The sequence below is a fragment of the Antedon bifida genome, chromosome 9, assembly GCF_963402885.1.
Source record: "Antedon bifida chromosome 9, ecAntBifi1.1, whole genome shotgun sequence".
NCBI lineage: Eukaryota > Metazoa > Echinodermata > Crinoidea > Comatulida > Antedonidae > Antedon > Antedon bifida.
In genome coordinates, this window is record NC_136234.1 from 64,913 (window position 1) to 92,178 (window position 27,266).

General features: G+C 33.8%; 2 protein-coding genes across 2 annotated transcripts; both read right to left on the reverse strand.

Annotated features, from left to right (window-relative positions):
• Positions 1-84: 84 nt before the first annotated feature.
• On the reverse strand, positions 85-22,767 carry LOC144851977 (autophagy-related protein 2 homolog B-like). Its single transcript, XM_078709654.1, has 33 exons — positions 22,604-22,767; positions 21,402-21,530; positions 21,136-21,240; positions 13,098-13,344; positions 12,820-13,006; positions 12,414-12,524; positions 11,866-12,048; positions 11,389-11,489; positions 11,115-11,287; positions 10,908-11,010; positions 10,502-10,667; positions 10,138-10,280; positions 9,637-9,797; positions 9,377-9,543; positions 8,955-9,281; positions 7,920-8,200; positions 7,682-7,752; positions 7,493-7,560; positions 7,160-7,312; positions 6,254-6,395; positions 5,962-6,164; positions 5,655-5,859; positions 5,087-5,129; positions 4,800-4,929; positions 4,069-4,242; positions 3,705-3,879; positions 3,346-3,532; positions 3,180-3,249; positions 2,982-3,064; positions 2,628-2,749; positions 2,353-2,507; positions 1,859-2,014; positions 85-1,563 (listed from the first exon to the last, which is right to left on the reverse strand). The coding sequence occupies exons 1-33, from the start codon at positions 22,734-22,736 to the stop codon at positions 1,330-1,332; spliced, it is 5,088 nt and encodes a 1,695-aa protein (XP_078565780.1). The 5' UTR covers positions 22,737-22,767; the 3' UTR covers positions 85-1,329.
• A 159-nt stretch (positions 22,768-22,926) lies between these two features.
• On the reverse strand, positions 22,927-25,442 carry LOC144851982 (autophagy-related protein 2 homolog A-like). The gene is made up of 6 exons (XM_078709660.1): positions 25,186-25,442; positions 24,472-24,646; positions 24,188-24,352; positions 23,994-24,096; positions 23,416-23,818; positions 22,927-23,089 (listed from the first exon to the last, which is right to left on the reverse strand). Exons 1-6 carry the CDS (start codon positions 25,351-25,353, stop codon positions 22,982-22,984), a joined length of 1,122 nt encoding a protein of 373 aa, XP_078565786.1. The 5' UTR covers positions 25,354-25,442; the 3' UTR covers positions 22,927-22,981.
• Between the last annotated feature and the right edge of the window lie 1,824 nt (positions 25,443-27,266).

The window sequence follows — 27,266 nt, forward strand, 5'->3', positions numbered from 1 at the left end:
GAATCAAGACCATGGCCAATATAAAACACCCATTATGATGACACACTCTAAAGAGAGCAGAGAGAAATGCAGTAAAATAGTAAATTGACATTGAAAAACATACTTTTAATCATGAAGTATAAAGCTTGAATTAAATAAATTAAAAACTAAAAATTCTGAATTTACACATACTCTTGATTTGATATTGATTAAATTATGTATCCTGTAGCAGTTTCCTCTTTTTATATTCCAACACACTAGTGGCTCTAGCCGGTGACAAAGGTCTTGTACGCCAGGGGAAAATCATTATCATAAGTAAATACAGTAATTTGCATTATAAGCACATCTACATGTACATTTACTATTTATATACTATGGTTGTATGGTTTATCAGGCTTTAGCATCAAGCACATGGGAAATTCTTGGTGGCACCACATATTTGTAACAATTTTCAGATAGTGGTTACTTGCAGTGGTATATAATATACAGTAAAAATCGTTCGCGTTCTCTTCGTAGCTTCAGCATCTAGAAAACCGCGACGTTCCATTGACCGTGAGTACGTCAGAGGGCTATTTTGCACTTTCTATGCATTCATTATTGCCAGCGATCTAATTACTAAACAATAGGTAGGTACGCACTTGTCTGGCGGTATTCCTTTGTACAAATCGTTCAATGTTGGGTCCAGACATGTGATATCATGTTCCATCCAGGTACCAACATGTGTACTGTAGTTAGTTTCCAGGTGAAGTTTACCGACGGTTACGTTGTGTACTGTGTGTCGACGTACGCTACAGCAAAAACGAATTATGTTAATTGTTCATATGTTCACCAATTTTTTAATTTACAAGTAACCCTCTGTACCGTGGGACACCTAAAATAATATTTCATACATTACTAAACAAAAAAACATGCCTTTTTCGCTTAGCCAACATCTTATTATAGCTAGGTTATTAAATTTTCAATGTCCTGTATGACATGAACTTTTCCTCTGCGATAAACAATATAGGCCTACCTCTTGGCCTGTGGGTACGTTTTACGTTCGCGTATATTGATTTTTCTATGCTACAATTTACCTGATAAATATAGGCATATTTTGAACTTTTATTTTTTAAATTGAAAAATATGGATTGAAACAGTCGCGCATCGTTTTTTTGCACGCAGTATTTTATTTATGCATTAAGGGGGTTTCGCTGGACCCCCACAGGGGGCCCTTGGCGGCCCCCAGCCCCCTCGTAGGGGAATGTAGCCCCCGCGTCGGGAAGATCCTGGCGGCAGCGCTGGTTACTTGAAACTATTATTGGTCTGTTATGCAAATAAATTGAAATGATTGAATACATAGTATTGATTATACTAGGTTGTTGCTTGTGTTTTCCATTTTTCAGCATCTTCTTTCCTAGCATCTGGCTGCATTTGATTTCGCATACCACCAAGAACATTTGATGTTGCCTCAGTTGCAAGGATCAATGGCTTAATCATTGTCGGGGGTACCTGGCGAAGGACACCACCAACAGCGCCTGATACACCTTTGTGAGAATGTTCCTCTTTTGCCACTTGGACAAGTGTTGAAGCAGTGTTTTCAAGACCCTAATGAATAAATTCAAATATAAATTTCCAGTATAGGTTCTGAAATTTTACTATTAGGATAGGATATACGAAATTGAAATAAAGACAAGAATTAAACACAATTGTTATACAGAAACAGTAGAGTTATTTTAAAGAGTGTTTTATGATTAAAAACTGTTCTTATGCTTTGCTGGAAATTTTTTGAATTTTTCCAATATTGTGATCTTAAAAAGAATTAATACTATATTCAAATGTTGAATTGAAATTATTGATTTTTTTTTTAAATAAAAATATTCATGCAACTGTTACTGCTTACTTCTCTAACAACATTCATTGCATTTGTGACTCCTTCTCTGAGGTCTGCTGGTTGCTTAGCCATTCGGTATTGAGTACCATTGTTTACTGTTATTGCTCTATGGGACACAACACTGGGACCAGGAGATACCATATCATATGTCATTTCAGCTACACTCTGTGACAAAATGGTAATACTCTTAATTTATATTATCCCTTTTCTTTGACACTGTACACACTTATATCCACACTATACTTCTAATTGTTTATATAAATAATAGGTATACACATGATTATATATTATTTTATATTTTCACTTGCACTGATGAAGGGCTAGTGTTGCCCCGAAAGCTCTACTAATTTTTCTGGCTGTTTTACTTTATCGTTTTGGTTTAGCTTTTTGTATATTTTATTTTGTCATTTTTCAGTAACTTGCCTTTGGATTTATTTTACATTCGCATTTACTTTAAAAAGATAACAAATTCTGAATTAATTTAAATACAGGAAACTAATTACCTGTAAAGCCTGGACACATTTATTTGTGAGCTCAACAGCAGCCATTGCTGTACTTGCTCCAAAGGAGTTAGCACCGCGTTGCAAACCTCGCATTATACGTCCATCTTTCTTGTATTGTTCAATTGGCATGCGTACAAGATCAACAATACCTTGAACTAGAAAACAAAACCAAAGTAAATTTTATGAATTATTAGATTAGATAGATAAATTAGAACCATACAATTCAATAAAATAAAGAAATATTGAGACTGGATGTGAATAAAGTACATACTTACCAAGTTGAACAAATGAATGCATTGGTCCAACTCCACCTAGGATACTTGGAAGTTGTGTCTTTTTAATATCGTGGGCCCATTCATTGATCATGTGTAAAACTAGTTTATCAACACCAAGTAAGCTGTGCAAAAGTAATAACAACATATATGAGATGTTTAACTACAGTACTATATTGTCAGGAGGTGCACAACTTATGAAATGTTATGTTTACACGTATTAGAGAAACGCGATGCACAAAAATAGGGTGGAAAGAAAGAAGAATAATACAGAAAACCAAATTGTTTGATGATCTCATACAATGCGGATAACTAAAAAACTAGCTATACTTCAAATTGTATATAATTTATGCTTACCCATGACGATAGTGTATTCTTTTTAAAGTCAACTCTGAACAGTTCAACTGAGCAAGACCAACTAGAATTCCAATAAATGTTCCCTATAATAAAAATCAATATTCACAATCACTATTCGATCCTATCAATACAATTCAATACTCACTATTTATTATTAAGGCAGGTCATACTATACAAATTGCTTAATAGTTAACAAACCTGTTCCATAGTGACTCTTTTGCCTTGATAGTCCAATCTTATTGGTACAGCTGGAGAAAATTCTAAAGATCTGTTAACAAATAACAAATGATCCCATTGCTTTTTACATGATTATTATACAAATTCAACCTTAAACAAATTGTGTACAATGCAACTGTAAACTCACCTAAAAAATATTGGTTGAATGGAGGTAGTATCACTAACATCACTGTTCTCAGTTGATGACGATGTTGATGACGATGTTGATGAAATCTTAGAAGTGAGTAATGATTCAGAATCACTGCTGTCGCTTGCTTCTGAATCAACTCTAATGGATGTTGTATTTGCTGAATTACTTGCTGCAGTTTCTAATTCTGTGAAAAAAAACAAATCAATCTTGAAGAATAAATTGTTAATATGTAAAAATAATAAATAATATGTCTGTGTCACATTTTCTAAACTTGCTTGAATCACAATATGTTGCACGGTGTTTTCACATGGACGCCAATGGTAGTGTAATATATAATATGTATGTAACATTCTCACCTATTGGAAAGTTCATACGATTGACATCAGTTGAAACATCGGTGAAAAAGTCCCGAAGAAAAAACAGAGCATCTTGATCGATGTTGAGCCTTAATGGTTGTAGAGAGATCTTTAAACAGCATTCTTCAGCAGATAATGCTGGATCTGGTTGAAGATGGACTGCTTTGATAAGTACCTGTGAAAAGAGTGACCAACTAATGTACTTTCTAGTATACTGTAGTATAATAATTGTGAATATTTCAAATTTTTTTCAGTAATTTTCTGATGAGTTGTGAAAAACGTTGTTTGATACTTTACATAAATAAATAAAAAATAAACCAATTTCAATAATTAACAAAAGTTACATAAAGTAAAAGATAATTACCATATTAGCATGTGTACGCTTTGGTCTTGATGCGGAGGAATATTGATAAAGAAATTTATTGATTTGAGAATGGACTAATCTATCTCGAATCTCAATATCATTAATTAGTAAGATTTGTCTTGAACACTGTTTTGTCTCTGTGCTTCTTACATACTCATCATGTTGAAACCGAACCTAAAAAACAAACCAATTGAATTGAAAGCCTATATATTGTCCTCAAACAAATGTCCTTAGACCTTTCCAGTGCATTGGCAGATTCAGTATTTTGAATTGATTTTTATCTAAAATTCATGTTAATACAGTATTGCTGCTGCATATTAATAATCAACAGTATATAAGCAAAATAGTGAGGGTCCTCAGGTAATCGCCATTTTTAAATGTCTATGACCAGTTGTTTATTAGTTAAGTGCGAGTCAAGGTCAATATTAATTACAGAAAAATAGCATTTCCTATTACACTTCGTCAAAATGTTCCATTACAATGAATATAAATATATATATTCCGAGTATTTTGATACCAATATCTTGTTGATAGACAAAAGGAGATATGGCAATTTGGGCACCATTTTGAAACTGGGGTTGTTACCATGGTTACTGGATCGTGAAAGTTTGTTACCTAGAATTTTTTGTATAATAGCACCATAGTAAAGTGAAATCAAGTGAAATCTCACTTTGGGCATTAAAATCCTACGGAAGTTCTATTTTCATACATGAGGAACCTGGTTTGAATACCTTGTTTAGCTGCAATTCCATAAGAACATCCTGATCTCGATCGCCTTGTAAATACCATTTGCTGTTTGTTTTTGAAGGATTGCGAGCACATGATGGTGATGCTGACATGTTGCGCCCATGAGGTGAAGAACTATTTAAGTTTAAACAAAAGCTATTCCAATAAAGTTCAGCTTTATATAACATACATTTTTTTTTACAAATGTGTGCCTACTGTTCTACATTTTACTTTCTAACAAAATTTGTAGCTTTCAATCAGATAACTTTTCACCACAATATTTTTTACATACCTCGTTTTGTCGTTCAGTGAAGACGAACTCCCAAATGTTTTACCTGAAACAAATAATTGGAAAATTTATTATTTTCTAAATATAATTATATTGAACATTCAATCAAATAGAATTCTTCAGTGCAATACCATGTTGGTCTTGTTATATAATATTATACAATACAAATAGAGTCAATGCTGTATAATATAATGTAAAGTCTACTACAAGCAGGGGCGGCCGCAGAACTATTTGAAGGGGGTTGCCCGAAGAGTCCAGATAAGTTCTGACCGCCAATACATTGTGCACGGCATTGGTGACTGTGGTTAAGTTTTACGATGCAGTTTGTTGATTTATAAATATTCTCTTCCAGCCCTTGACTTCTATAACCTTATATGGATATTGTATACGATGAAATGGGATCTAAATTTCAATTTAGTGGCAGAAAAAATATTTAGTATGAAATTAAGGGTGTTGCCCGGGTCACTAGCGCAACACCCCTACGTCCACCCCTGACAAGTTTGACAATGAATACTCAATATTTCTGTTTTTGTACACAAAAAGATAAAGCCATGGAAAATCAAATTTCTACCTTTTGAAACTGCAGCAAAGTCTTTTCCACCGTACATTTGCCAGATAATCGTCATTTCCTTCAACGTGAACCTCTTGAGAGCAGCTGGGAAGGTGTCTGGACTTTTCAACTGATCTGCTTTCTCCAAAGGTCGTTTGAAATGATCATTAATTACTTTTATTGGTTTGCATGTTCTCACTTTTACTTCAGGTTCATTATTTCTGGGCTAAAGGTTATTTTTTAAATAATTGTTATCAAAATTAATCAAAAGTATGCAGTATGATATTATTTGTATGACGAATCTCTTATTATTAGGTTCAGTTCTTACCCTAAAACCAGTTCCAGGATCATCTAGAATACAGAACTCATCATCATCAAAGAGATCAGAGTTGTCACCTGTTTGTCTCCTCACATCTGTTACTTGATTTCCATTATCCACATGATCATGAGGAACACTCTGAGTTAAGTTGTTCTCATCAGGAAATAAGTATAATTCAATGGAAGAATCTTCCAAGTTTGTATTTGTCCTTTCTGAAAGTATTTCAAATAATGGTCAGTACAAATTATACTCTTGTGTTTTGTAAATATTTTGTAAATATAATGAACTACAATGAATTTACCTTGTTTTGTTGAATGCATATCACTTGTAGCATTGACCTCCTTCATTGCATCTGCCATCATATCATGCATCTTATCATAATGGTTAGCTTGGCACACAGGACTCTTATCACCAATGTTTGCAGTTTTCCCTACACTAACAGGCTAGAAAATAATTATTATAATTAGTACTTATGTAATTACTAGCATAGTAAAGGAAATTGATAAAAAGAGTGATAATCATTTTGAAATAAAAGTAAACAAATACTATACAAATATTTACTGGGCTGAGGGACATGGCTAAAAATACCACCACTGTACCACCCAATTTGGCTGGCTAGGCCGAAGCGAATACCACCACTGTACCACCCAATTTGGCTGGATAGGCCGAAGCGAATACCACCACTGTACCACCCAATTTGGCTGGATAGGCCGAAGCGAATACCACCACTGTACCACCCAATTTGGCTGGCTAGGCCGAAGCGAATACCACCACTGTACCACCCAATTTGGCTGGATAGGCCGAAGCGAATACCATCACTGTACCACCCAATTTGGCTGGCTAGGCCGAAGCGAATACCACCACTGTACCACCCAATTTGGCTGGCTAGGCCGAAGCGAATACCACCACTGTACCACCCAATTTGGCTGGCTAGGCCGAAGCGAACGCAAACATGGACTCGGTTGGAGTAGGCCTAGTTAGTGGCACAGTTTCGCAGCGAAGAAGCAAACAAAAAAGGCCTGCATTTGACGCTTCCTGATATGCAATAAATAATCGCAAATCATACTTTATTTGATTCTTGTATTGTATTAAAGATGAAGATAGAGGAAACAGACATACGCTGTTTAGCCGGTCTATAGTTTGAGGAATGTCAATAACTATAGACCAGCGATTAACCAATCAGATGCTGTGAATTGAAAGGTATTACCTCTTGTGTATCAGATTGTTGTAGTTGTACTGGCTCATTTAAATCCCCACTGTTTGCTAGGTACAGTATCAACTTAAGTATTGCACTGAATGAATCTGAACACGTCTTTATGATCAACACATTATTGGATGCAGTTAACTCTAGATGAGGAGTCTGTAGACAAACTCACATTTTGTTATTTAGTATTTACATTTCTCATTTACATGATCATTTAAATATTTCTAGTTTTAATTAAAAACTGTTATATTTAGAGTAAATCATTTTTTTTTTTAAAGAAAAGCATTTTATTTATTTTAAGCAATTTTTTTAATAATTAAATTGTTCATAAATTACCTTTTCTTTGTCTGCATTTATCTTAAGAGAAAGTTCAAATGATCCCAGTTCCATAACACAAACATAATCTGAAAAAGAATAGTATAAATCATTTGAAAAAAAACCCCACTACTACATTTAAGGTTTTGATATCAATTAATATCAAACAATTAATTAATTATTTTTGCAGCTGAGTAAAAAAAAACATACTTTTTCTAAGGTCAACAACTCCACCATTGCACTTATCCGAAAGAAACAAAGCTGCATCATCCACTATAAATCTGTGAATCAATGTCACTAGTGATTATTTGATACATAACAGGCATAAAATAAATCCTATATGAACTATGTATTAGTTTTTCTGGTTTCTTAAGGCTTAATTTGAAGGACAACCACACCTCACACACGCGACACATAGTAAGAAATAATAAACATTGAAATTGCTTACTTCAACAATGACTGTTTAGCCTCATACACAAGTGTACTACTTATACTGAAGGAATTCAATGAAATGAATGTTGATATTGGAAGATGAATCGGCCTATAGTCAATACCACATTCCCAGAAGTGTACATGAAGCTCAGTGACTACCCTTGGAAACGTATATCCAGGTACTGTGTCATCTAAAAGGTCAAACATAGCCCCAACTTGTGCCATCCAGCTTTGCTCTGGCTTGGTAACAAAATGACAAAGTGTTGTTGTACGTGCACTAACTGAGCATACTATACTCTGAAATTAGCAAATAAAAGTCAACTTTCAAAAACTAGAAATAAAAGGAATTTACATGTTTTTAAGAAAAGCTCACAAGCACAAAGAATAAAACAAATAGACAAAAATACCAATACTGCTGTGTATGGCCTAGCTTACAATTAGCTTAGTTTGGTCAATAATAAAAGGTAGAATATAAGGCGCTTTACAAACATCGCTAGGTGGGTACATCATTGTGAAATAAATATTTTCCTTTACTAATTTAAGGCTATATGGACTGGATACACATGCAATTCTATTGAGCACTCATTACAATATGGACAAAAATCTCAGGGGCGTTTATTATAAACAATAACATGTTGAAGAAATTTGGATACATAGAATATAGATGTGCGCTTGTTTATATGTGATAAACTAAGACGCTAAAGATGAAAACATGACTTTTATAATTCAACTGGCCATATGATGATGTCACAACATACGATGCGCAAAATGTATACATGAATTCGTATCTACAATTCAACAGCTTCCAGAAAACGTTTTAATCATGAGTATCACTTTTCATTCTGAGGAGCTATAACATATTGTTCCATTGTCTAAGTACCTCTTTTTTCTCTATTTTTCTATTGCTATTGTGTTGAAATTCTAATAAATAAATATTGAAATTTACTGTAATGATGAAAATCAGTGACCCGAGTGTTTCACGCTTTTGCGCATGATGACAATCACAAGGGTTATAATAATAACCAATAATAATAAGAAAACTATATCTAACCTTGACATTTTTATCAGGTTCTACTGTCAACTTGACGGCCACTGCCAACATATTCTTATTTTTATTGTCATTATGACTTTGTGGCACTCCATCATCTGAAAGGTGTAGACATTTTTTAAAATGTCGTGGAACCATACAAGATAAAGGCTCAAGAGAAGGCTGTAAAGGGATGTTTTCAACTTCAGCTGCATGGTACAAAACATACCGCTTTCCTTGAACACATACATAAGCCAAGTCCTTATCCCCTTTATATTCATTGACAACAAACAGATTGCCTTCTTCAATTTCAAACATCACTTCACTGTGAACATTTTCCATTTCTTCAACCTACAAAATAAATGTTCCAGGTAAATGGATGAGTATCAGTGTTATCTTTTTTTTTCGGATTTAAATAATTGGTTGGAACGAGCCATATTTCTTACTTCACTTGGTATATGTAGTGTAAGTCTGCCATGACCAACGGTTAAAGTTAGTGCTAAGTAGTTGGAGTAATCTTTTGGTCGTTGCTGTTGTCTTAGTTTTCTTCTCAATGATGCATCATGCATTGTTTGAAAAATATCATCCTCTTCGTCTTCATCTGAATAACAATCTAAATTAAGAAGCAATTAATAGATTTTGTTGGGAGAGAGAGAGAGAGTGACACACACATACATTGTACACTTCAATGAATTTATATTCTTACCATGACTCTTCGTCGAGTGGCACATTTTAAAAGGTTGAGTTGTGTCTGGATATGATGTTAATGGAGAAGCTAGATCCCACATAGCACTTTGGAAAACATCTTTACAAGTTTCAGTAGGTGTTGGAGCAGTTGGCTGCCAAAGTAAAAGGTCTGTACAAAATCTACATTCAGAAACAAACAAGTTAATAATTTTAAAAAAGAAAATTAAATATACAGTACTTAAAAAATCTTGTACTATTTAAAGCTGTATCAAAATTAAATAGGCCATTTCATGGTTATTCACTTTCACTAACAAAAAAGTAAAAAAAATGTTGCTTATAAAAAGGACAAAATAAACGTTATGTTTAACCTGAATCATGTTGTCCGACTATTTTCTTAAATTTTATCCAATTTTTGGTCAAAGTAAAATATTATATGACACTTAATACAATGGCAAATTCAACTAGTATTCAAATTGTTTTTATGGAGAGAGTGTAAGTGTACAGAAGCTGATAGTCTTACCTATTGTAAACATTATTAAGGAATTCATTAGTAGGAATCAGAAGGTTTATCACTGGTAGGTTGATTTCTATCAAGAGCTGTGAATCTTGATTTGATGTTTCAATAAATTCTCTCATTTCATCATCATCTCCTGGTATTACCATCTAATTCAAAGGAAATGTTTAACTTTTGACTATATAAGAATATTTTATATACAATTCATATATATTGAGAATCCAATATTATTGCAAGCATTTAATTTAGTAAGCAAAAACTTGTTGAGTGACTACTAGTATAACTGGATGTTGTATTGTAACACTGCTTCTTGAATTCTATATGGTACAAGGTACATATTTACATTACATTGTTTTTTTTTAATACGTACCTGATCACTTTCATACATAACATTCCTAGATGAGAAAGGTGACGATGGTTCAGGCTTCTGAAAGTATAGACTTTCAAACGAATTAACTGGTGTTGTTTCTGGGGAGCATTCTTGTTCTTGATCAAACACAGAAGTTTGGTTAGGAGGGCGAATCATTATAACAAGTCTGCAGTTAAACACATAATAATTAGTCTGCCATAAGGTGAATTATAAGACACAAACTATTTAAAGATGAATATCAATAGATTAGTAGACCACTCATATTATTATTACGAATTGCGTGTGATAGAACAACTCTACTATTTTGTGACAAAGTCATTGAAATTAACACTGATATTAGTTAAATACTTAAGCACTGCCTATGCCTTTAATTAAACATAAGATAGATAATTAGGATATAAAATACCTAGGCCAATCAAATTCTTTATTTTCGACTTGATCTGCTGACTTAACACCAGTTACTTTCAAGAATGACACAGGTACATCATCTGCAGACATTTTAAACTTAGCTGAAAAGAATGAAAGTTATTGAGCCTCTTTTTCATAAAAACAATGTAAATAATCAGTTTCTTTATCTCAAATATTATATCATTAGTAAAAAAACAATCTCTACCATCTACTTGGCGACTTCGTACAATACACTTTTTTTCAAAGACATCACTGTTAAGCTTTGTGGAAAAATCTACATCAAGCAATTCCATCGACAGAATTTCTTGGCGAACAGATTTCTTCCACCATGGACTACGTTCAATATCAGTCGGTGGGCGAAAATCTGGGCAGGGAAATCTGTGTGAGAAAAACTTTGTCCTTAACACAATTTTTTAATGAAAATTAATGATAATGTTAATTTTTATAAATTTGAAAAACATAACAATAAAAATAGTAACCTGAGATTTAAAGTGGCTTGTGGGCATGTCACATCAATGTCAATATGATATGCAGAATTGGTTGTATCATCATCCAATGCTTGTTTAAAGCAGGCTTGTTTCTATTAAAAAACAAAATAGTAATACACTACCTGTACATTATCTATCACAAATTTAAAAATACGATATTAAACAAAATACTATAGTTCAGTAAAAAAGCAAAAATTTCATATATTGTTTTAAAATGAATAGAACTAAAACCTGTTTTAATTCAAAATACGGAAGTTTTATATATATATATTATTCGGGTCAACTACCTTCTGGACAACTACCTTCTGGACAACTACCTTCTGGACAACTACCCCTGAACAACTACCACCCAAACAACTACCACCCAAACAACTACCCCTGAACAACTACCACCCGGACAACTACCCGCCTAGGGAGTAGTTGTCCTGATACGACATTATTAATATTTTCTTTAATGTATTATCATACCATATTGGTGGAAGCATACATTGACTTGAATGACATTTGACCTCCTTGTTTAATATCTGAAAACTCTTGAGGATGAAGTAAACTATAAAGACGGTCTACAATTGTGACATCAATTTCACAGGTCAGCTGACCAAGTTCAACTTCAATTTTCATCTTTTGTTTGCTGGCACGATGTCCTATGGTCTGCAATGGCAAAATAATGCAGCATAACAATAAATAACAATGTCCTATGGTCTGCAATGGCAAAATAATGCAGCATAACAATAAATAACAATCAATTATTCTATACTTGTTTATGGAGCACTTCATTCAAAAGAAAATTAATTGTTTTCTCTATTATTATATTATTATTTATAATATAAATTAAATCTAGGGGCTGAATAAACTAATTTATCATTATTGGGCCACCATATTAGCTTGGCATTTATTGTAACATTTAGTTAGGCCTGGGTAGAATCTAGAAAACATATGCACACAACATCAACAGTGATTGTAAAATATCATATATTGCTATTCACTATAATTACCCATTATGAGACAAAACTTACATTATCAGTACGATCTTTAGATTCGATCTTAATATGTACTGCAGAGTTAGATTTTCCTGTAAATGCAGAGTACACATTTCCAACTGGAGGCAGCTCATCAAACGTAAGGATCTGTCAATTAGATAACAATTTTATAGTATTCAGAATTACAATGATACAGTGGTTTGCCAAGCTTTCTAACACTATGTCAGTAAAATGAGTTGGCAGCTGAGGGGATATTTACTGTATAAGTATGGTTATATCCATATTAGAATATCTAGTTGCTGGCATGGATACAATTAAAGATCACAGGTCAGTGATATAAAACAGCATTATTTGGACAGTTTGTAAATTGGTAACAAAAGCCTATTTTTTTTTGTAAACAATTTTGAAATTTAGTTACAATATATAAATATTAGATTATAACCTCTGTATGTTCTGGTTGCAAAGATGCACTTCCATTCATAGAAGCATCAAGAGATGAGGCTGCCTTGTTTTTGTTGAATAAGCATTCCAATATTTGCAATGTGCCTAATGATATCTCAGCGGTATTATGGGTAAAAGAACCAATTTCTTTCCTCTGCAGTTCAAGATTGCATGGTGCAGCTACAAATCTGTCAAATTCAACAAAGTGTTGTTTTTTAAATTAAAAGTGTGTAGCCTATTTTATTCATATTACTTGAAACTGTATTATAATAGTTATACCTGAGATGATCATATGGACATGCTACAGCAAACCTTCTTTTCCACTCAGCAGAATCTTTAACCCCGTATCCCGCCTGAAGTTCATCAAAGAAGTGTTGTGACATCTCCTGTAGTTTGGTGTTACCAAGCTTCTCTATTGCTTGAATAGGTGTTGGATCCTCATGTAATATTGTAACTGACATGCTGGCAAATCTGAGCTTGTAATGTGTTACCTCAGATGTTGGGTCACTACCATATTCTCCAGACACTACAGTATATACAATAGTAATATGAACTAGATTTGAACTCGTCACTATGGACGAGTTAGGTTATTCGCCGCGCAAACGCCACATGCCTTGTCATACGTTAGAATATTGCGCACAGAAAAACGATTATGCCATTGTGACCTGAAGAAAATAAAATGCTAGTGTGCCCTCTATTTTGTGTCTAAGTATATACAGTATACACTATATACTGTATACGTACAGTGCAGAATAGGTGGAAATAACGGAACCCGCCTTTTATTTCATTCGTTAACATGACGTCATCATAATGAAATGCGTAGATAGTAATTTTGGAAGGGAATTATCTGAGCAACAACATATTAAGAGTGCTTGTCACCAAAAATCAGACATATTCATAATTTAGTGGCAAGGGTCAAAATTTCGAATTGGCTCATATTTTGCACATTGGTAGACCTTGATGTAAGTAAACCTGATGTGTAGTTTGTTTGGTAAAATATCGCTTAGTTTTCGAGAAAATCGAAAAATAACGATTTTCGGCCAATTTTGTTAATTTTTGGTGTATAATTTACATTAAGTTTAACAGCCTCTGGAAGCCAAACGTAGCTACCTAGCGTTTAAATATTTTACACTTATGTTAACTAGTATCTTGACAATAATTAAGTAAAGTTTCAAAAAATTTGATGAAATTCTAAGATTTTTACTAATTAATTACTAATTAGCATATATAAAACTCTTAAAAAGTAGGGTAAAAACAAACGCGTTTTTTTTCATGTGCGACGAATTTTTTTTTAATAAAAAAATCATCAATCTAAAGTTTAGATACTAATATTTATGAATCAAGTAAAAAAAATTTGGGGAAACTTATTTGCGCTCCGCGCCAGAGCCACAAATTTGTAAGAAATTCAAAGATTTTATCTGTCGGCAAGATCAATCGGATGTACCTATTGTTCTCTATTTACATATTTAAGGTAAATTTTACTATGAGAAACAAACTTTAAAGGTAAACTGAAAGGTCCTGAATAATTTGGATTTACGTTTTAATATAAACACAAACTAAAAATAAATTTCTAGTAAAATTTAAACGACTAACCCATGATGAAATTAAGCAATTACTATCTGAGCTCAACATTATAACTCGCTTAGCTTCATCAAGCCTGTTATGTTTTCCACAAGGTGAATTTATTCTCGCGAATTGAACATTTTTTGCATGCGCAGTTTATTTTTATCAACAACGTGTTCCATTGGGCGTGCGCGTATACGCGAAAATGTTTGATTTGCGCGAATAATTTCGCCTAGTGGAAAACAGGCTTTACAACATAATTTTCTTATCTTCTCATATAGGGAGTTTTCGCACGAGCACGTTAACGCTATTTTCCAAGCTCCGCCCACTTTGTAAACAACTTGATCTGTGCGTGCGCAAGCATTACGAAAAACTTTAGTTACGTGCGTCGAGAACCTTATTTCTGAAAAATAGCGTCAATGAAAAACGTTAACCAAAACATGATTAAACATGCCTGGCTAGGCTTAGTCTCTAAACCCAAGGTATTCCGTGATTTGTTTTAATACTTGTGGCGTATGTTGCGTGCGCTACACATGTGTTGCGTTCTACACTTCCCGTCGAAGCGCGAAATCAAAACGAGCAAGTACGTTAACGCAAATGTTCGCTGAACTCTGTTGTTATGCAAATGAGTAGAATGGTGACAAATTTCCTAATAATTCGTGGCCTAAACAATAAATTATTGTTTTACCATTGTTTCACCCCTTCGCTTTATTAAAAATTTACAGAACGCGACTTAAAATACTAACAATTTAGACAACAGAATCGTCCCACAATTAAATTGTTATTTTAAAGAATTCTCACAGACACAGTTTTACCTTCGTTGCTACCTTAATCAATCGAGCAACTGCACGTGGAAACCAGCTTTCCCAGCAAATCAATGTATGGCTTCTTGCGCTTTATGGTTATATCTGTGGTATCAAGTTCAAGAGAAGTACACATTTCTTGCAACATTGGCAAAGAGAATCTGGAGAGTTTTTCTTGAGCTTTCAGTTCACAAATATTATGCCTTTCAAACATTATTGGATGCTGTAAGCCTATTGTGTCCAGTACGGTTTGCGACAACATTTGAATTTCTCTTTCTTTTTCCGTTTTTGAATCGTCTCCATTTTCTTGGACTTCGTCACCATCTTCATTACTATCGTAATCATCATCTTCGTCATCATCATCATCATGAACGGCTGCATCTGTCCTCCTTTTTTTAGCTAAGCGTGAGAAAAAACTTGCAATCTGCTGTGCTGTTAAAAATTCACTCTTGCTAAATAGATGTGAACCATCGCTGTGCCTGGCCGATCTCATCTCTCGTGAGACATCACATGGATCAGCTTTCTGTCCTGTCTGCTCTCCAACGTCAAAAACATCAATAAGGTAGGTTTTCTGTGGAACAGAAAATCGGGTTTTTTTTGCAGAGGACTTTAACGCCCAGCCCATTTGCAGGTCGGGGCCAATGTCAAACCGTGGCAAATCGTTAGTTCTTGTTGGTTCTGGATTTTTAGAAGTACCCTCTTCTAGTTGTGTTGCGTATAATTTCATTGCCCTGTCATATAGTGTTTCATGTTCTAGTGCGTTCTTGTGATTTTCATAATCTAAGTGTTTCTCTAGGGAAGAGTATCTCTGATATGACCTAATGCAACCTTGTTCGCGACAAAAGAACAGTTTGCTGGGGGTGCCAGGACTTTCTTCACTTTCTATTTGTTCGTCGTCATTTATATCAGCTTGTTCTTCATGAGATGTCTTGGCTTGTATTCTTGCTTTTACTGTAATAAATGATACTTGATTTTGATCAGACGTTGTATCCTTGTTATGAATTAAATTGGGTAGTTTCGAGGGCACACAGAATTTACTCAAAAGTAGATTTTGTCCTGCACCAATACCATACGCCATCCACACCTTCATGGACCTGCTTCCATACTCTATGTTGTTGATGTGACTCACGCCTTTCCATTTCCCTGCTGCACAAATAGTACCAGTAGGTAAAGCACAAACTATGACTTTCACTCCAGGAATGCCTCCAAAGGACTCAATTGCTGCCTTCATCTGCTCTGGATTTTCAATATCTTTTCCTGAATTAAGATATTTATTCATGTGATTTTTGATATGGGCTGCCTTGCGATCACATGCGCCCTTCCCCCCTTGAGGGTCCGAAAAATCAATACGTCGGATTTTGATCTTCGTTTCTTTCGCTATCTTTGGTAACGAGAGTAATGTTAGGGCAGAGTGGTAGCATCCTGCATTATCTTGACGCAGATACACAGAGTGTATATCGGGTGCAATAGATGGCAGCTGCCTCAACACATCGTCGATGATTGCCACAACAGTAGTACTATCCTGACTGCAAGATTTAAAAATATGCACAAACGTAAGCATCTGTACCTCTCTATCTTTATTCTTTTTCGTCAAGACCGTTATGTGCCACGGAAGTCCACGCTTTCCAAACCAGTCTCTTTGGCTTTCGCGGTATTTACGTGGTACAAACTTCATCGCCCAGTCTAAAACAATTAGGGCACAACCAGGATTCAAATCTCCTAAAATATCATGTCGTGCAGCGTCTTGGTTAATGGATCTTAAGATATGCGCCTTCCACGTCTCGATGTCTTGGACTGACCGTGTAATTACGTACTCCATGTCATCTTTTTCTTCAGAAGAGCAGCGCACTTCGTTTAAAGCTTCAAGAATTTCAGACAAAGCTTCTGGAAATATACGACATCTGTCACATCTTGCATTGTGGTCATGATCACAGACAGTCTGGTAATATTTGTCTTCGCAAGAACTAAGAGCATACGCCCTACAATGATCGGCAACGTCAGAATGGTTAGAAATGTGAATCTGCAATAATATATAAAAGGAATTGTATAAAAAATGTAATTAGTCTTGAATGTTTCTTACATGCTTTACTGAGCAACATACAACGCGCTACTTTGCCTTTTTTATTATATTGTTTTTCTATTTATACTGTAGCAGTTATCAAGATATTTAAACAAGATTGTTATTACCTTATAGTCACCTTTTAGGTAGCGCTTGGCATCTTTAAGTTTTTGGTTTGTTTGTTTGGCCCAAGTCAAACCCATTTCATAGCAATCTCCCAGCTTATCAACGATGTTCTCCAGGTCATCGAAGGCTTTTCCACCATTGGCAGAGATATAATCAAGGCCCTGTAAGGATTTGCGTACAGAAGCAGAACAAACACTGAGAACTCTACGCAATGTACTGCGGCTCATAGGTTGAAAATTCTTCTCTTGACAGTAACTCTCGTATTGAAGAATACATTGTTCTGGGATAAGATTACGCACAACATTTGGGATTTTTATAACTCTGTCTGTAGAAAGTTTTAGAGTTTTTTCTCCAAATGGCAAGTCTTGTATAACTTGAGAACTTGTTATAAAGGTAACAAAGTGGTCAATTTTCCCTGGCTGTACGCATACTCTAGTGTTCTTTAGAGGTTGAATTACAGAACCTCTACCATGTAACAATAAATGGTGTTTGGCCACGTTAAAACGGTATCTAGTCAAGTTAGGTATCCATTTCTGCAGTTCCTTGAAGGTAACCTTATCAACCATGATCGATAAAATCTGACGTCTTGTACTCCAGTGGTTAGTATGAAGATAGCATTCTGATAGAGCATCTAATAGAGAAGAATCGGTTCTTTCGTCAGCTTCTGTGGTTTTATCACTTGATAAGCCTTCAAGTAGAGTAGTCGACTGACCAGGTGCGATTTCTTCCAGGCACATAGAGACAACTTGACGAGCCTTGCGCATGTGGAAACGTTTAGTACGGTCTGAAACTTGCTCCAGCGGTGCAGATAAAGGATATCTAATTGGACTGACGTCCCTTGAATTGAGAAATGCATTTAATTTTTCTCTTGGTGTAGATTGAATTGATTCATCTTCTGAGGTAGCTGAAGCAAAAGTTGGATCGCAAAATTGATATAGGCTCATTTGAGTATCCATAACATCACACGCCGGTGTTTGACAAGTTGGAGTGGCTAATGGCATGTAAAACTCATCCTTATTACTTTCCTGAAAATAAGAATAATATTGGTAAAAAATTACTACTGACTTTGATTCAATTATTGACGCACTGATTCGTGATATATATAAAATGATGATGACAATGGCAGGGAATGCAGAAAATATTCCTCCTACCACCAACATACGAAAAAAAATGAACAAAGTAACATGAAACACATTATTTACTTAATCTTTCCGCCAATAAATGCGTATTCATAAATGTCATACTGTACGGTATTTTTTAACTTACAGTTGTTAGTGCGCTCATCTGATCGACGAGACTAGGGTTATTTGTTTCAGTGTTCGAGGTTACAGGTAACAATGACTTCAGCATCTTACGGCAAGTTGAACAGATACCTGATAAAAAGCGTAAAAACATTTACTTACAGGGTTTTGTTTAACAGTTTAAATTACATTAAATATATAAAAATATAAAAATTAAATTATATTTACCTGAACCAACTTGCAGGAAAGTTCCTGTTTTCTTTAATATTAGTTGCGAATCTTCTTTGCTAATACCCCTATCGCACTTGGGTCCCTTTCCTTTGCTTTGGATGTGATTAGAGAGATCAGGCGGCACTCTACATCTGTTGTTATTTCCTCGAGACCAACCTAAGCCAAGTTCCGATCGATGCAAGGGACAAACAGTCCAACTATGTATATCAGCGGGCAAGGTAAACATGGCTGCTCGACTAAGAATTAGGTCTACCTCACTATCGATGCCCGTAAACCTAAACATGTGTCTGTGTGCAGCGATTTCCTTCTGGCATGCTTGTAAAGGTAGGACTTCAGTGCTCTGTTTGCGGTCTTTTCTATCGAATCCACAAGCTCCGTCAACAACCGATTTAAAAGAACATGAAATCTCCATCTTGTTTGAACTTAAAGCCATCAGTATATATAAAAATTATTTTCAACACGTCTTTACATTGTAAGACATAAACTAAAATGGATAACAAATCAGTTCCGTTGTCAACGCCAATGAAGATATCGTTGTCTATCGAATATATGCAGTAAAGTGTTTTGTCTACTGTGGTTAATGTTTTGAAACATTCTCGTTGAGTAAGTTCGACCAAGTTCGACAAACAGGAAAACGATAACAAGTTAAAACAAATGTGTTTTTCAGTTTTATCCTATAAACTATGAGAGGATGGAATAATTTATAATAATGTGGTTTGACAAAGAATAAGCGAGTGATTTTTAGTTAATTGCTTAATTTTGTATATTGATTAGTAATTGAAATTTTACCAGAAACGTATTTTTAGTTTGTGTTTAAATTGCAACTTAATTCAAAATTATTCCAGGAACAGTTTATCTTTCAATTTTGTTTCGCGTAATAAAAGTTTAGCTCAAACCGACTTAGATTGCTAAATAGATAACAATAGGTACATCTGATTGATCTTGCCGACAGATAAAATCTTTGAATTTCTTACAACTTTGTGGCTCTGGCGCGGAGCGCAAAATAGTTTCCCCAAATTTTTTTTACTTGATTCATAAATATTAGTATCTAAACTTTAGATTGATGATTTTTTTATTTAAAAAAAATTCGTCGCACATGAAAAAAAACGCGTTTGTATTTAACCTACTTTTTAAGAGTTTTATATATGCTAATTAGTAATTAATTAGTAAAAATCTTAAAATTTCATCAAATTTTTTGAAACTTTACTAAATTATTGTCAAGATGCTAGTTAACGTAAGTGTAAAATATTAAAACGCTAGGTTGCTACATTTGGCTTCCAGAGGCTGTTAAACTTAATGTAAATTATACACCAAAAATTAACAAAATTGGCTGAAAATCGTTATTTTTCGATTTTTTCGAAAACTAAGCGATATTTTACCAAACAAACTACACATCAGGTTTACTTACATCAAGGTCTACCAATGTGCAAAATATGAGACAATTCGAAATTTTGACCCTTGCCACCTAATGTTTGATTTTTAGTGACTGGCTCTCTTAACGTGTTGAAGAAATTTGGATATGTAGAATATGGATGCGCGCTCTTTTAAATGTCATGAACTATGACGCAAAATATAAAAATACGACTTTTATAATTCAACTGGCCATATGATGACCTCCCAACATCCGATGCGCAAAATTTGTACATGAATTCGTATCTACAATTCAACAGCTTCCAGAAAATGTTTTAATCATGAGTATCATTCTGAGGAGCTATAACAGATTGAAATTTACTGTAATGATGAAAATTTAATAAGTGACCCAAGTTATTCACGCTTTTGAACATGATGACGTCATTAAAAATTGTTTAAATGATAAATCATGCGAAATATAATTGACTGACCTAGACAATATCAAAATATGGGGAAAATGGAATACGGGTAAAGTGGAGATGCGCTCTATTAAATGTGATGAGCTATGACGAAAGAGACAAAAATCCTGTTGGCCAGAATTAAAGATACAGTACGCTGCGAACAAAATTTGTGGAAAGAAAGAATATAAGAAAAAAAAAGAAAAAAAGATCGTGACAATAACAAGGGGTTATCTGCCAAGTGCGGATAACCAATTATACTATAATCAAGTATTAGTAAGGTATTCTTAGCTTAATTAATAAGATTTTATAAAAATGTTCAATATTTTGTCATAGATCTACAAAACTATGGATTTCCTTTTGTATTGGTACAGTAGTTCAAAAATAAATATGCATGATGAACTAACTAGTAGACTAGATATTATTCTAATCATGATTATATACTAAAACCTAATTAAAAACAAGTAATTCCTTGTGTAAACTTACTTCTTTTCTTGCGCTTTCCCTTGGATGACACAGAACCATAGAGATGAGCTGGTTGGGGTCTGTAGTATGGCCCTCCATAGCCTAACCTTGCTAAACTGCTACACCCTACGGTACATCAAACAAACTATTATTCAAATATCAAACAATACTGTATAAAAATGTCAAGTTGTATTTTAATATTTAATTTTAGCATACACAAATCAAGGGTTTGATCATAAAAGTACTCTTAGGTAATAAATCAGAAAAGAAATGTAAATATTGCTAACCTGTTTTAGAGGTGTCTGTAGAGGTGGCACTAACATTGCTACTAAACGATGATTCCATATCTAAACTTTGCGTAGATAATGACATTGCAGTTTGGGTCATGGACAAAAACATTTCACTTGTTTCTGAAACTAAAGTGTATATTTCTGATAATCACAAGAAAAACTACATTTAATTCATCAATATGACGAATATAGGTTATATGCATTGATTTAAATAAAGACAATTGATTTTTTAAAATGTATGTCCCTTGAAACACAAAAAATGAAGTTCAAAATATTCTATATTTAAATTGGCCATATCAAAGTAATATTAAGTCGAAAATTCAAGCCAAAAACAACAAGTTTACGTAATTAACAGGTAAATTAATCTGATTTACATTTTGTCTTGAAAAATCGTCGCGAGCAAAAGTAAACAAAGATTTCAAACCATGAGTATGCATGATGCTAATTAGGATTGTTTACAACTCATCACTGTTCAGAAGGTGTTCTCACACAGATCGCAAGGAAGTTTTATGATTATGCATACAGAGTAGCCAAACAAGCGCTTTGCATTATGAGATATGTTTTGATCGAAAACTTTGACTGGAAGTCAAAGTTATTTTTTGAACAAAAAAACGTCTGTATTTCAGTGAAATGATTATTATGATACTTCAAAATGACCCAATTTTATCAAAATCTTTTTTTTGAAATTAGTCAAAGGGACAATACATTTTTTAAAGATATAAGTATTGATTGATTGATTTTGTCAGAATCTTAATAATTATTTATAATATATGAAAGATAGGATCTTGCTAACGCAAATACAATAGCCGGTATCACAATCCATTTATAGATAAATTATATATAGATGCTTGTGAAGATATGATTACAAACGTGATATTTGTTAAATTGTGCGTAGACTGCATCATTTTTGATTGCGCACCGTGAAAAGATAACCACATCGATTTCTGGCTATAAGGAATATACTCTGAAAAATGTAGCTAGATAAAATTGATCTCAAGATAATTGACGGACAAAATAATGCTAAGGAAAGAATAAATAAATAAAGATTCTGACAAAATCAATAAGGTTATATGCATAAGAAATGTTTTCAAACTAAATAACTAAAATATATCTATTACTGGATAACAAGACAGTATGTTCTCAGAATGTTTTTAAAAAGCGAATTGGTTAATTGTTGAGTCAGTTCACATTTGACATACCTAGTGACTGTCCCATAAGAAAATGGGAACCATCATCAATACCCCAAGATTCTCTACGTATCCTCTCCGTGTAATTAGGTGTAATCTGGTCTTGAAGGGCAGTCTCTACTTTTCGGTAGTCTTCGTATTCCATTGGTTTATTTTGCGTGTTTGTAGACGACGATGCTAGATGGAAAAAATTGAATAATTAGTAGTTTTTCATTAAAAAATTACAAACTCAAAAGTAGTAAAGTTTACTGTTCACCATCTATAAAACGAATGCAATTATAATTTCAAAAACCTAAATTTATAATTATTCATATGTAAATAATTTGATCTTAAATACAGGGCAAACTGTAGATGTTAATTATAGATATGTTAAAATCATTGCCAATTAATTTAAAACTTGCCTGGAGTACTGAAGCCACTTAGGAACTCTGTTAAAAATGTAACTTGCTTTGGTGATAAGAACCAATTCATTGATCCCAAAAAACACTCCACTTCAGCCTAAACAAACAAAAATCACAAACTATAAATTACAGTATACTACTATAGAGGGATGTGCAAGAACAGATTTTTCGCGAGTAAAATGACATGAGAAGTTACAGAAAATAACAGTTAAAACACAATCACAGCTTTATTGAGAAAGGTGATGACTGCCCAGCTGATGCATTCTTCAATTGTAAAGGAAAGGGCACAGCAAATAAAATCTGTGGAACATGGAATCATAGAGATTTGATGTCCAGAATGGAACCAGATTTTATGTGACAGAAAAGGTGTATAGAGGAAACTAAGGTATTAAAGGAATATAATTGATGTAACAGGACATTTACCTTTGGTCCACTTAATGCTTCATTTTGTTTAATTTTGATCTTGAGTTCCTGCTTACCAGTGCAACTACCAATAAGTGCTGATTCTAGCATCAGTTTGGCACGTTTTGGTTGTTTTACTGTTATTCCTCTGTGGATCTGTTGATGCTGTGGTGGCATTGGAGGAGATGTAGCTAGAGATTTAAATGGTGGGCTGCTGTCTGGTGTTGGTGGTTGAACAGACTCGTTTGTTCTCCACGAAGGTTCTCTTATTTCCTCTGAGAACTCTTCACAATGAACAGCAACGCCAAACATTTGTAGATTTTTGACTGCCACAGCAGCGGGTTCAAATCGTTTTGGCATTGCTGGGTCCACACTACTTCCTTGGTCTGTAATGTCTTTAGCTACATCATCAAAGTAGTTGATCCTAGAATATTAGTTTATTAAATGGATTCAATTAAAAGGCAAATTGATTTAGATATACCTTTAATTTAATTAATTTTTAATCTTTAATTTAAAGCTGCATGTGAGAATATGTATTTAATGTTGGTGTTTCAATGATTTCATATTCTGCAGCACTGACCTATTACAATCCCACTTACTTTTGTATCCTAATTTCTGCTGCAATCCCAGTTGATGACCCAAGAGGTAAATGTTCCAGTCTAACACAGGTGTCTGTCAGAGACACTTCCACTCGAGTTAAAACTGAGAGAAAGATCGTAAATTATTCATGTATACAAAAAAAACAATAACAGTAACATAACAATCTGTTATTATTACATTCATTGTGAAATACCTGATTCAATGGTCTGTGCAAACATTTCTAGGCCCTCTAGTGGTTGGGTGTTTTCAGCATGTTGTTCTCCTTCTGATGGGTCTTGTTTCCAGCATTCTTGTGCTAATTGCATACTACTCGTCATACTCATACTACTCCACATTGAGTTTACAGTGTTTCCAAATGCTTTAAGACAAACATCTTAATATTTTAGCTAGGAATTCCAAGGAGTATTGATGTGAAATTCAATAACTCTTTTATGGCTAATCTGTTATAAGTAACTTTTATATTTTATTATTGTATACCTGCATCTGTTTCACTTCTGTACTTTGGTTGTAGTGTAATAGTTAACCCTTTAACTTCTACCTTGCTGTTTGCTGTAAGTAGTGCTTTCCATGGAATTGATACTGTTATGCTTCCAATTATTCCATTGCGAATCTCAACTGGGGCATTTGAATTGTTTAGCAGTTCATTTAAGGCCTATAAAATGATAAACAAATAGGAAAATCACACAATTGTTGCTCAATCAATGTATATGTCCTTTGATGAGTTAGTTATCTGCACTACATACGCCATGTGCACGTACATAAGAAAATGTGCACATACAAAGTACTTGACGTTTCATATAATAGATTCTATTAGTATTGGCGGCTGCTTTGGTCAATACTTTTTATGGGAAAAACCTAAAACAGAAACCTACAAATTGTTCTTGCACGATCGGGTAGCTTTGTTTTTTTGCTGTTTTTTACCTTTTTAATACGTAAAAACATGTTTATATAGGACTAGGCATATCTGTAATATTTGTTGTTTTTTTTTGGTTTTTAAAAATGAATTGTAAATATCCAATCCTATATCAATAAATATTGACTGCAAATATAAAGATTATTTTGATTTCTACAATACAACACAATAGTCTATATAATTATCAGGTCAAACTATCTTGTGAATAAAGTGTCGTCACTGAATGTTGTTTATTCATTAGGCCTAGGCTAGTTAGTTTAGTATTTGAATAAACGTACCCAAACATCAAGACGAACATCAGTAACAGTCCCCGTTCCATTGTACAAATCTACACTGAGTTGTTCCAGAGTCAACTTCTCTTCAAGAAAGCTTCCAACATAATGCTGAAGCAGATACCTACATGCTTTCTTTTTTATATAATCTGGCCACGGAAAGAACCACGGCATTTCAAAGACTCCTTTAGTTACTCTGAATTATTGAAATTAAGTAGTAAAACACGAAAATCATGACAAAATCTGTATTGACGTTTGTTTTGGTATCATGTCGGAAATAAAAATAATCGTCACAACTGAACTGAGGAGGGCGTCCTAAATAGTAGGGACCCAGAGCCATATATATAAAGAGTTACGACAATGAAAATTAGAAGCCATTTTTGTGTCAAAGAATTCGCACGCTGAGGGCGCGCGCGTCTCTTTTGTATAGCGTTTTCCTATAGTTCATGCATTATTTTTAGATTTTTTTGTCTATGAAATAACGCTTATATTCCGTTTTTATTTTAGTAATTAATTTTATTAATGGTATTAATTTGGTAACGTACATATATTGTGTCTATAATAACAAAAGAATAAATGCTAAGGCCTACATGCAAGTCAGGATACATCAAAGCATGAACCAATACAAAAAACACACAAATTCACCCCTCTTTTTATACAGTATATGGCTCTCAGTGTGTTTTTGACACAAACTTTCAGAGACTCGTTCATCATTTCATTTGTAATAATTTGCCTTTATTATTTTAATATTGTTCATACCCTATTCAATATATTAACAAATATATCCACGACACTTTATTATTTTATTTAGTCATCAAAGCATGCATTATGAATTGAAAATATTACATAATTGTTATTAATAGGACGTAGTTATGGGATGTTTCGTTCCAAATTCAATCAATCGAACTTTATAATGTACTAGCGCACGCGCGCGCAATATTCTTTGCCGCAAGTACTTCTGTACGCTGTGCACATCGATATTTCACCGTAAAATGTGCAATTACATTTTTTTAAATATAAGAAAAAAATTAAAGTATTTTCTTGCTCCTATACTTTACATGCAATAACGGAGACAAGTTTGACACAAATTGATCTGCATATCACGTGACTATAATCCAATGTCGTAACTCTTTATATATATGGCTCTGTAGGGACCCAGAGCCATATATATATACGTAATGACCTTGGGATCTGACCTTGTAATCTCTATAGTAGCGCTACAGCGCTCTTAATTAAAGATGTATTGTCCCTTGAAACACAAAAAAATGAAGGTCAAAATATTCTAAATTTAAATTGGCCATATCAAAGTAATATTAAAGTTATTCACTTTAAGTCGAAAATTTGAGTCAAAAACAACAATTTTACGTAATTAAAAGCTAAATTAATTAATTACATTTCGTCTGGAAAATCGTCGCGAGCGAAAGTAAACAAAGATTTCAAACCACGAGTATACATTATGCATGATGCTAATGTCGTGGTTCGGGAATCCTTAATATTGATTTGCTAGGTTTAGACCATTAAGGTTTGGTTTGTGAAGCCATGTATCCCATGCAACAAAACAATACGCAAGATGAGGCTGCATTTACTCTGTATCATTTATTTCTCTAAACAGGAACAAACCCTGTATAAAACAACGTCATAATTATTATTTTTCCAGCAGTGTAATATAATTCAACAATAAAAACAATCACAAGCAAGCTTACTATAATATGGTCACTTCACTAATTATCAATTAGTATTACTGTATATAACATTAGTATTACTGTATATAACATTTAACGAACTTATACCTGGATCCAATACACCAATTTCATACTACTAATCACATCAACCTGGTAAGTTATCCAATTAACTTCAACATGGTATGTGATACAACTAACTTCAACATGGTATGTGATACAACTAACTTCAACATGTATGCTATCTAATAAGACAAAGCTGTATATCAAAGAGAAATTATAAACAGTGAATTCATTGTCGTTACAAATAATGAACGATAACAACTTAACTCGGTTATGCACATGGAGTAATACTGTAAAACATTATGGTTGTATAGAAAATAATTATCTACTCACAGTATTGGCGAG

Coding starts and splice junctions, on each gene's coding strand:
- LOC144851977 (XM_078709654.1), bottom strand. CDS start 22,736: ATGGAATACGAAGACTACCGAAAAGTAGAGACTGCCCTTCAAGACCAG. Junction 4,243..4,799: donor TGGAATTGCAGCTAAACAAG/GTATTCAAACCA, acceptor TTTGTTTTTTAG/GTTCGGTTTCAACATGATGA. Junction 3,250..3,345: donor ATTCAACCAATATTTTTTAG/GTGAGTTTACAG, acceptor ATTTGTTAACAG/ATCTTTAGAATTTTCTCCAG.
- LOC144851982 (XM_078709660.1), bottom strand. CDS start 25,353: ATGCCGTGGTTCTTTCCGTGGCCAGATTATATAAAAAAGAAAGCATGT. Junction 24,097..24,187: donor TGCACAGACCATTGAATCAG/GTATTTCACAAT, acceptor TCTTTCTCTCAG/TTTTAACTCGAGTGGAAGTG. Junction 23,819..23,993: donor GCAGAAATTAGGATACAAAA/GTAAGTGGGATT, acceptor CTAATATTCTAG/GATCAACTACTTTGATGATG.